General features: G+C 43.9%; 1 protein-coding gene across 2 annotated transcripts; it reads left to right on the top strand.

The window, feature by feature from the left end:
• The first annotated feature begins 3,141 nt into the window (after positions 1–3,141).
• LOC311285380 (zona pellucida sperm-binding protein 4-like) lies at positions 3,142–5,891 on the top strand. 2 transcript variants are annotated; one of them, XM_084401014.1, is made up of 9 exons: positions 3,142–4,026; positions 4,096–4,368; positions 4,448–4,635; positions 4,709–4,806; positions 4,876–5,033; positions 5,117–5,309; positions 5,379–5,526; positions 5,612–5,684; positions 5,785–5,891. In XM_084401014.1, the coding sequence occupies exons 1-9, from the start codon at positions 3,630–3,632 to the stop codon at positions 5,859–5,861; spliced, it is 1,605 nt and encodes a 534-aa protein (XP_084257140.1). In that variant the 5' UTR covers positions 3,142–3,629; the 3' UTR covers positions 5,862–5,891. The 2 variants fall into 2 exon arrangements, with proteins under 2 accessions (XP_084257140.1, XP_084257139.1); XM_084401013.1 differs by having other exon boundaries at positions 3,143–4,368.
• The last annotated feature ends 4,511 nt before the right edge of the window (positions 5,892–10,402 follow it).

Raw genomic sequence — 10,402 nt, 5'->3', positions numbered from 1 at the left:
TTTCAAATACTCCGCACTCTCTTCTCTATGCAACAACAACTCATTTGAATATCATGCTATTACACTTACAACTCCCATTAAGATCCATATTGTAGTCATTTATCGTCCCCCTGGTCAGCTGGGAAACTTTGTAGATGAGCTGGATGTGCTGCTGTCCACTTTCCCTGAGGACGGCACCCCACTTCTAGTCTTTGGTGACTTCAACATCCATCTCGAAAAGCCGCATGCAACAGACTTCACCTCTCTCCTAGCCTCTTTCGATCTCAAACGACTCATCACCACAGGTACTCACAAATCAGGCAACCAACTGGACCTGGTTTACACACGCAATTGCATCACAGACAACATCCTGGTGAGACCTCTCCATGTTTCAGATCATTTCCTCATTACTTTCAGTCTACATCTCTCTACCCCTTCACCACCAACACCCCCACCAGTCACTTTCAGGCGAAACCTGCGCTCACTTTCTCCCTCCCATCTCTCCTCTGCCGTGTCATCTTCTCTTCCCCCACCCTCACAATTCTCATCTCTGGATGTGAACACAGCAACAGACACCTTATGCTCCACTCTAACCTCTTCTCTAGACATTATCTGCCCTCTGTCCTCCAGGCCAGCACGTGCTACTCCCCCTAACCCCTGGTTATCTGAGGTTCTTCGGGAACACCGGACTGAACTTAGGGCAGCGGAGAGGAAATGGCACAAATCAAAAGACGCATCTGACCTGAGTATGTATCAATCTCTCCTCTCTTCCTTTTCTGTGGATGTTCATGCTGCAAAATCTTCATACTTCCACAACAAGATCAACTCCAACACACGTTCACTCTTCAAGACATTCAACTCTCTCCTCTGCCCACCTCCACCACCACCCTCCTCCTCCTTAACTGCTGACGATTTTGCGAACTTCTTCACCAACAAAACAACATCTATCAGCAGTCAGTTTTCAGCTCCACACACACAGGAACCCAGACTGACCGCTTCCACAGCCAATATCCCACTGTTCTCCTTCTCCTCGCTAACCGAGGAAGAAGTATCTACACTTCTCCTCTCCAGTCATACCACCTGCCCTCTAGACCCCATCCCCTCACACCTTCTACAAGCCATCGCTCCGACACTTCTACCATCACTCACACACATAATCAACTCATCCCTCCATACTGGCACCTTCCCTACAGCATTCAAGCAGGCTCGGGTCACTCCACTGCTTAAAAAACCAACACTAAACACATCATCTGTAGAGAATTACAGACCTATCTCTCTCCTACCATTCATTGCGAAGACACTTGAAAGAGCTGTTTTCAACCAAATAACATCCTTTTTGTCTCTAAACAACCAGCTGGATGTCAACCAATCTGGCTTCAAGAAAGGGCATTCAACAGAAACTGCATTACTGTCAGTCACAGAAGCCCTACGGATCGCTAAAGCTGCTTCCAAGTCCTCAGTCCTCATTCTCCTGGATCTGTCTGCTGCCTTCGACACTGTGAATCATCAGATCCTTATGTCCAGCCTCTCATCACTGGGCATCACAGGAACTTCACTCCACTGGTTTGAGTCCTATCTCACAGGTAGGTCCTTCAAGGTCGCATGAAGAGGTGAGGTATCCAGAGCACATCAACTGACCACAGGGGTTCCCCAGGGTTCAGTTCTTGGTCCCCTCCTCTTCTCCATCTACACTACATCACTGGGACACATCATACAGGCACACGGCTTCTCCTACCACTGCTATGCTGATGACACACAGCTCTTCCTCTCGTTTCAACCAGATGATCCCACAGTAGCTGCACATTTACCATTTGCACGGGTCTCAAGCTGTCTGGCGGACATCTCCACATGGATGAAGGAACATCACCTGCAGCTCAACCTGGCAAAGACTGAGCTTCTCATCCTCCCTGCCAATCCGTCTATACAACACGACTTCACCATCCAGCTAGAGTCATCATCAATCACCCCATCAAGGTCGGTCAGAAATCTCGGAGTAACGCTTGATGACCAGCTGTCCTTCACAGATCACATTTCAAAGACAGCTCGATCATGCAGGTTTGCACTGCACAACATCAGGAAGATCAGGCCTTTCCTAACTGAGCATGCAACACAACTTCTCGTCCAGGCCCTGGTCATCTCTAGGCTTGACTACTGTAATGCTCTTTTGGCCGGACTTCCAGCATGTGCAACAAAACCTCTACAGATGATCCAAAATGCTGCAGCTCGTCTTGTCTTCAACGAGCCCAAGAGGGCCCACGTCACTCCTCTGTTCATCTCTCTGCACTGGCTACCTCTCGCTGCTCGCATCAAATTCAAGGCATTGACGCTTGCTTACAGATCTATCACAGGCTCAGCTCCCTACTATTTTCACTCACTCCTACGAGTCTACATCCCTACCAGACGCCTACGATCGATCAACGAGCGACGTCTCGTGGTTCCATCACAGAGAGCCACAAAATCACTTTCCAGAACATTCTCATTCACAGCTCCATGCTGGTGGAACGCTCTCCCCGGCCTCATCCGGAATGCAGAATCACTGGCAACATTCAAAAAACAGCTGAAAACCCATCTCTTCCGTGAGCACTTAACCTCATAAAAAAATAAAAAAAAAATAAAAAAAAAATTTCCTTTGAAACATCACTTATCAGACTTATGCTACTCTGAATAATGCCTGAACTTTGTATTCTGTGTGAAGTGGAAAGAAACAAAATTGATTTCTAGATTTTTATTATTAATGACGCTTATTGTTATTTAGAAGAAGAATGTCGTTATTATTATTATTTGTATTATTTAAAAGAAGATTGTCATTTTTATTATTTTGTCAGTCTGAATAATTTTTTGGTCATTGAAAGCCTTTCATTACTGAACCCAGTCCGTGCACACCTGCCGGGCCTAACCCTGGCCTAACCATCGTTTTAAAGAATAGTACAACGGCGAGCGCGTCGAGTATAAACGCCTCGTCCGTTTGGGGAGGTGCGCGCGCAGTCTGCGGAGACTCGCGCTGCGGAGCCAGGCGAAAGTATAAACAAGGCTTGAAACGTCAGGTAAAGTGCACAGGCTCGCAACTGAAGGAATACATATGCCTACAAATCAAATGCTTTGGTAAAGTCACACAAATTAAACATTGAAGTCCATGTTGCACAAAAATAAACACTGAAGTTTATAATTACTGTGTTGTTGTTTTTTTTACAGTGGGTCATAATATATCATATCTTTTAGTTTGTCAGTGCGTTTTGTGGTGTTAGGAATTGTTTTTCTGCGCATTTCCGCACTAACTCAAAACGTGCGTACATGTACACCACCTCCTGAGCTGGCGTAGGATTTGAGCGTGCCGTACGCCAACGTCCATATTGATAAATCTCAAAGTAACCGTGGTTTTGGGTGTATGCTGGAAATTTGGTGTACGCACTTTTGATAAATGAGGGCCAATATGTGCATTCTATGTATGTTCAAAAAGGGTGGAAAAAAAACAAGGAAAATTGAATCTTAAGAACAAATGGAAACACCCAGTTGCATAACTCCCACTCATGCAAGTCTGGAGAATCATGACTGTTAATGAAGAGGCAGGGATTATTGTTAATTAGCCAAAATCTGTAGAGTACAAAAACACCAAAGGGCAGCATCTCAACAGTGTGAATAGCTGTTGAACAATGGCAGGAAGTTGGTGTGCTGTTCAGTCTCTGGCACTTTGTGTTTGGTTCTGTGCTTTCAGTCATGCTGTTCCAAAGTGGAGTAATCTGCCCCCAAATCCTCAACCTCTGATGTTCCAGCAAACTGACCAGCGATTTCAACAGCAAGCTAGTCAACAGTTTCCTCAGGCAGTTCAACAGCAAGGTAGTCAATGGTTTTCTAAGCCGGTTCAACAGCAAGCTAGTCAACAGTTTCCTCAGTCAGTTCAACAGCAAGCTAGTCAACAGTTTCCTCAGTCAGTTCAACAGCAAGGTAGTCAATGGTTTTCTAAGCCAGTTCAACAGCAAACTAGTAATCAGTTTCCTCAGGCAGTTCAACAAGCTAGTCAACAGTTTCCTCAGGCAGTTCAACAGCAAGGTAGTCAATGGTTTTCTAAGCCAGTTCAACAGCAAACTAGTAATCAGTTTCCTCAGGCAGTTCAACAAGCTAGTCAACAGTTTTCTCAGGCAGTTCAACAGCAAGCTAGTCTTCAACAGCAAGCTAGTCAACAGTTTCCTCAGGCAGTTCAACAGCAAGCTAGTCAACAGTTTCCTCAGCAGTTTCAGCCTAAGCAGCCAGTGGCACAGGCAGAGCTGCTTGACAAATGTGCTGTAGCTGATTATGAGCAGATCCAATGTGGACCACCTGGTATCAGTGGTGCTGAATGTGCAGCTATCAACTGCTGCTTTAATGGACAACAGTGTTACTATGGGAAGGCAGGTAAGAGTGTTGAGTCAATGTGAAGGTGTTCATGTTAAACTGATCCTCAGCAATAACCTGCTCTTGTACCTTGTTCCAGTGACTGTCCAGTGTATAAGAGATGGTCAGTTTGTGGTAGTGGTGGCTAGAGATGTCACGCTGCCTCGTTTGAGCCTGGATTCAGTCCATCTCCTGGGTGGAAGTGATCCAGCTTGCAGTCCTGTGGGATCCACACCTTTCTTTTCTATATACCAGTTCCCTGTCACTGCGTGTGGCACAAGTATGATGGTGAGTAGCTGCTTGTGGTTTTGTTCTGCATGGCTTAGAATGGACTGGATGCCAACAGTGTTACTATTTACAGGAGGACAGTGGCTATGTGGTGTATGAAAACAGAATGACCTCCTCGTATGAAGTGGGTATCGGACCACTTGGTTCCATCACAAGGGACAGCCATTTTGAGTGAGTGATGTATGCTTCATCAAATGCTAATCACTGACAAATGCTACAAGCTCACTGTTTGTTTTCCAGGCTTCTCTTCCAGTGTAGATACTCTGGTACTTCAGTGGAAGCTCTGGTTGTGGAGGTCAACACTGTTCCTCCACCTCCCCCAGTAGCTGCTTCTGGACCCCTCAGGGTGGAGCTTAGACTGGCAAATGGTCAGTGTGTCACCAAAGGCTGTGCAGAAGGTAAGTGTTTCCCAGGTGTGCCTAAAGCCTTTCTAAAGCTCAATTTTCAGCCGTTTCTGGGTAAACACTGTATTCTTCCTCAGGGGATGAGGCGTATACTTCCTACTACAGTGATGCTGATTATCCGGTTACAAAAGTCCTGCGGGAGCCTGTTTATGTTGAGGTGCACATTTTGGAGCGGACCGACCCCAACATTGTCCTGATGCTGGGACATTGCTGGGTGACATCAACCCCAAGTCCACTCAGTCTACCCCAATGGGACCTTTTGGTTGATGGGTGAGTAAGGCGGTTCTTTATTCATCTAGTGTGCTGTAAGGTGTTTCTGACTGCCTCTTTGCCTTTCAGATGCCCTTACCAGGATGATCGTTACCTGACCACATTGGTTCCAGTGGCTGGATCGTCTGGTCTTCAGTTCCCAACCCACTACAAGCGCTTTATTGTGAAGATGTTCACATTTGTTGATCCAGCATCACTGGCTCCTCTGCAGGAAACTGTATGCTCTGCAGCCTTACCTCAACCCTTAATATTAGTGCTTTTTATAGTGAATTCTGTGGCTTAACCCTTTCCCCCTCTGTTAGATCTTCATCCACTGTAGTACAGCGGTGTGCCATCCCTCTTCTGGCTCCTGTGAGCAAAGCTGCACTAGGAAAAGTGAGTGCTTTCTGTAAACCGACTTCAAGAACTGTGAAAATTTGGCATTTAAATGTGTGTTATTTTTTTATATATATATATAATTTTTTTTTTTTTGCAGGAAGAGACACTACCATCAAGACCGTCTCTAGTGGGCAAACTGTGGTGTCTAGTGGAGAAGTTACACTGGTCATGTGAATTGATTTTAATAAATTGCATGAAACCTAACAGTGCCTCTTTGGTATTGATTTTTCAACTGGAGTTGGATCTTTCATGATGGTTCTGTTTTATTTATTGGGCCACACTAAACCGTAGATGCGTTTTTGCTATAGTGTTGTTTATTCCGAATGGGGTGCTTGACTTGAACTAAATCCAAGCTTCTGCCCAAGCTATTGAACTGAACTACTAACCAAGCTCCAGTTGCTAACCTGGGCCCCTATGCCTCTGTATAGCTCAATATTTTATGTAGTGGGGTGCTTTTTCTCTTTTTTTTGCATTTATTTCTGCACACATAAAATAAAAAAGGTAATTGTGACTTATTTGCCCTTCTGACATTCTAACACTGCCCATGAGTTGATGTTCTCTTGATTTGTGCTCACATACAAGTGCAATAATTCTGATGAACTAATTTCTCAAATGAGAATAATCATTATCAGTTTAACCATCATTGTGCAGCCCTGCTTGTTTTATGTGAAGGGCTTTTAAATTCTTTTATTGCAATGATATAATCCTGATGTCTTACATGGTGCTAATGAGCTCAATTAGCCCATGAGGAGCTGGAATGGAGAGCTTGAGCTGGCTGTCAGTTACTGAGAGCTTTGCTCTGATGCTGCTCTAATGATAGATGTTCGTGTGCATCTCCAGACCACAATGAACAGAGTTGGGGGAAGTGAGTCAATGCTAGCAGACAGCATCAAAGCAAATTCTCTCTGTGGTGTAGTCATATTAATTCATAATAGTATACTAAAAGTTTGAATTAAGATAAAAAGTAAAATTTATGTAATATTATTCTAATTCTAAATAGCTGTTTGTGAATATATTGTTAATATGTTGTTGACAATTTAAGAATAAAGCAGATATTGCTGATAAAGTCTGCCATATCATTGCAACACAACCCTGCATGTCAAACTCTTGAGTCAGTCTACAAGGGCCAGAATTGTATGTTCAAAAAAGGTGGAAAAACAAGGAATATTTCATCTTAAAGGACAAGTTCGGTATTTTACACTTAAAGCCCTGTTTACTGATCGTTTCTGATGAAATAGAACGGTTAAGATTAAAATTTGGACACATGCTGCTGGCCCAAGAATTTTCTGTTTCTTTCGCTTTCCCCCCCACCTCCACAATGGCTGCATAGGTGCACTGGAACAATCCTTCCTAAAACGCATTAAACTTTCGTTTAGAAAGACGTGAAACTCACAGAGTGGTCAGGGGTGTTCACTGATATGCTCACACAAAAATCGCTGCAAAATATGCTTTCCAACAGGTGTTTTACCATTCGTTGTAAAACTGTGGACCTATTTTTCCAAACGCCTCACACCCGTACATTCTTCTGTTGAGAGCTTGAATAATAGACACTCCAGTTTCCGGCGGCGGAGTAATACCGCACCTCACAGCACAACCAATACAAGTCAATGGAGTTGGACAAAAACTACGATAAAACCTGTTGGAAAGCATCTTTTGCAGCGATTTTTGTGTGAGCACAGGGCGCCAGTGGCGAATTGGCCAATCATGGTGTTCTATGGCAAATGCCAAGTTTGTGGCCTGCTGGAGGTCATTTTGCAGGGCTCTGGCAGTGTTCCTCCTGCTCCTCCTTGCACAAAGGCGGAAGTAGCGGTCCTGCTGCTGGATGGTTGCCCTCCTACGGCCTCCTCCACGTCTCCTGATGTACTGGCCTGTCTCCTGGTAGCGCCTCCATGCTCTGGACACTACGCTGACAGACACAGCAAACCTTCTTGCCACAGCTCGCATTGATGTGCCATTCTGGATGAGCTGCACTACCTGAGCCACTTGTGTGGGTTGTAGACTCCGTCTCATGCTACCACTAGAGTGAAAGCACCGCCAGCATTCAAAAGTGACCAAAACATCAGCCAGAAAGCATAGGAACTGAGAAGTGGTCTGTGGTCACCACCTGCAGAACCACTCCTTTATTGGAGGTGTCTTGCTAATTGCCTATAATTTTCACCTATTGTCTATTCCATTTGCACAACAGCATGTGAAATCAGTGTTGCTTCCTAAGTGGACAGTTTGATTTCACAGAAGTGTGATTGACTTGGAGTTACATTGTGTTGTTTAAGTGTTCCCTTTATTTTTTTGAGCAGTGTATATATATATATATTTATATTTATATAAAGAAAGAAAAGAGTCACCACTGAGTCAACGGAGGATGAAGAGGGGGCGGAGGCATTTTCTACAGCTTCATCTGAGTCCCATACACCGCAGATTAAAGCCAACTCGACCCTGATGGGTCTCTTCCTTGATGCACAAGAGAAATGGGAGGAGCAGCATATGCCAGAACTCCGGGGGCTATAAGATATGATTCTGCAGTCTGCTAGACCTTCTGAGGCACCTAGTGATGTCGAGAGCTTGCAAATGGATCTTCCGAAACAGACTGCAACCGCACCCGCAACCACTCACTGGACAGAGACCTCAGTAAGTCAAGCTCCAAGCCAGCCGAGGCTAATGAGTGAACCGCCGAGGATACCTGCCTACTAACATGGGGAGGACAATCAAGAGTTATCTTTGACGCTTCGAACGCCTGGCCAAGACTTGTGGATGGCACGAGGAAGAGTGGAGCTATCATCTGGTTCCATTGCTGACCAGGCAGGCTTTGGAGGCGTACTTGGCAATGGATGAGGAGTAAGCAGGAGTGTATGCTGGCCTGAAGGAGGCTCTTGAAGGAGGAGAAATTCAATATCTCGCCAGAGAACTACCGACAGCGATTCCGGGCATCCACAACACCCTTTACTGCCACTGGGTGAGACCTGGTCTTCACACTAAGGAGGAGATCGGGGAGACCATCATCTTGGAGCAGCTGCTTAGCGTGCTTCTTTATGAGAGTCGTACTTGGGTACGGGAACACAAACCAATAACAGGACTGGCAGCAGCAAAGTTGGCTCTTCAGTATGTGAATTTTCACCGCAGGGGTCCCATGCTGTGACTTATCTCATAGGATTCATTTGGTTAAGAATTAACGCAGTATAAAGCCCACCGGTGATCAGCTTCAGCTTCAGTGTGCACAGCTCAAACAGCAATGCATGACAAATATTATTGGGACTGTCATATTACATAACATCATAATGAGAAATATAATCGTTGAAAATTCTATGGGTTTAGTTGCAGTGTAAACATGTTACACATTCTGTGTAGCACGCATCTGAGGCGGAGTTGGTGACACGTTGTATCAGTCATTATATTTGATTATTAAATCATTTCATAAATGATCAAACACATTGACTCATTTTACAATCCTACTAGCCCTTTATTTAGGCTAAAACTCCTCTCATTCATTTGGTGAGGAACATGGCATTTTGAGCGCCATTTGCACACCCTTTCATGCTGTTGTCTATGTGCCACTCCAGCAGACGCATTGCAGTATTAAGGCAAACGATTAATCGATTACTCATTAACCTAAACATTTACATTTACATTTATTCATTTAGCAGACGCTTTTATCCAAAGCGACTTACAAATGAGAACAATAGAAGCAGTTAAACTAACAGTAGGACAACAATATGCAAGTGCTATGACCATTCTCAGTTTAATCTAACGCAGTATGTAATATAATAGAAGAGAAAGTGTTAGTATTACTGGATCAAGTGCTGCCGAAAAAGATGTGTCTTCAGCCGTTTCTTGAAAATGGCTATGGACTCAGCAGCTCTGGTTGAGTTAGGCAGATCATTCCACCAACTGGCAACCAGTGCGATTTTGTGAGGAGAGGAATGACATGTGCTCTCTTCGGCTCGTTTAAGACCACTCTAACTGCAGCATTCTGCAAACAACGATCGACTACGGGAATTTGTGTAAATTGACATTCCTACTTCTAAGGCAGCATAATGGTTTAATGATCTAGTCAAGTCAAGTCAAGTCAAGTATATTTGTATAGCGCTTTTCACAATACAGATTGTATCAAAGCAGCTTCACAGTATTAAATTAAAATAATACAACAAGGTTTGTTGCTAGTGGAATCTATTGATAAAATCAAATTAGATATCCCCAGAATATCCCATATCCCTATTTTGATGTAAATCTACATCAAAATAGAGAGAGATTTGGTGATAAATAAGCAAATATTTAAGTACTACAATAGTTTCTCATTAGAAATTACACCAAAAGTGGAAAACATTGGTCAAAAATGTACATTTACACACAAACTGACCACTGACCACTAACCACAACTTTCAGATGTAATCTTTATGTTATTTTTTTTGCTAAACTGTCACAGTATGGAAAGCACAGGATTGTGGGATATCAGTGAATGATATATCTATGCTCCCTTCAAAAATCAATCAGAAAAAGGTATCTCAGGATACGGGAAGTGAAGCTAATATTAGATTCAGACGTGCCTTGATGCCTTCCTACCTTAAATTGTCTTTAGTATGGGCATGTGAGAGACCATACACATATGGGCAAAAGTTCAACCTGGTAACGGACCATAAGCCACTTGAAACTATCAATGGGCTGCGGTCAAAACCATGTGCTCACATTGAAAGGTGGGTGCTAAGACTACAACCATACGATTT

The sequence above is a fragment of the Rutilus rutilus genome (assembly GCF_951802725.1).
Source record: "Rutilus rutilus genome assembly, chromosome: 25".
In the NCBI taxonomy this organism is placed as follows: domain Eukaryota; kingdom Metazoa; phylum Chordata; class Actinopteri; order Cypriniformes; family Leuciscidae; genus Rutilus; species Rutilus rutilus.
The sequence above is the reverse complement of the archived record's forward strand: the minus strand, read 5'-3'. Positions and strand labels throughout refer to the sequence as shown.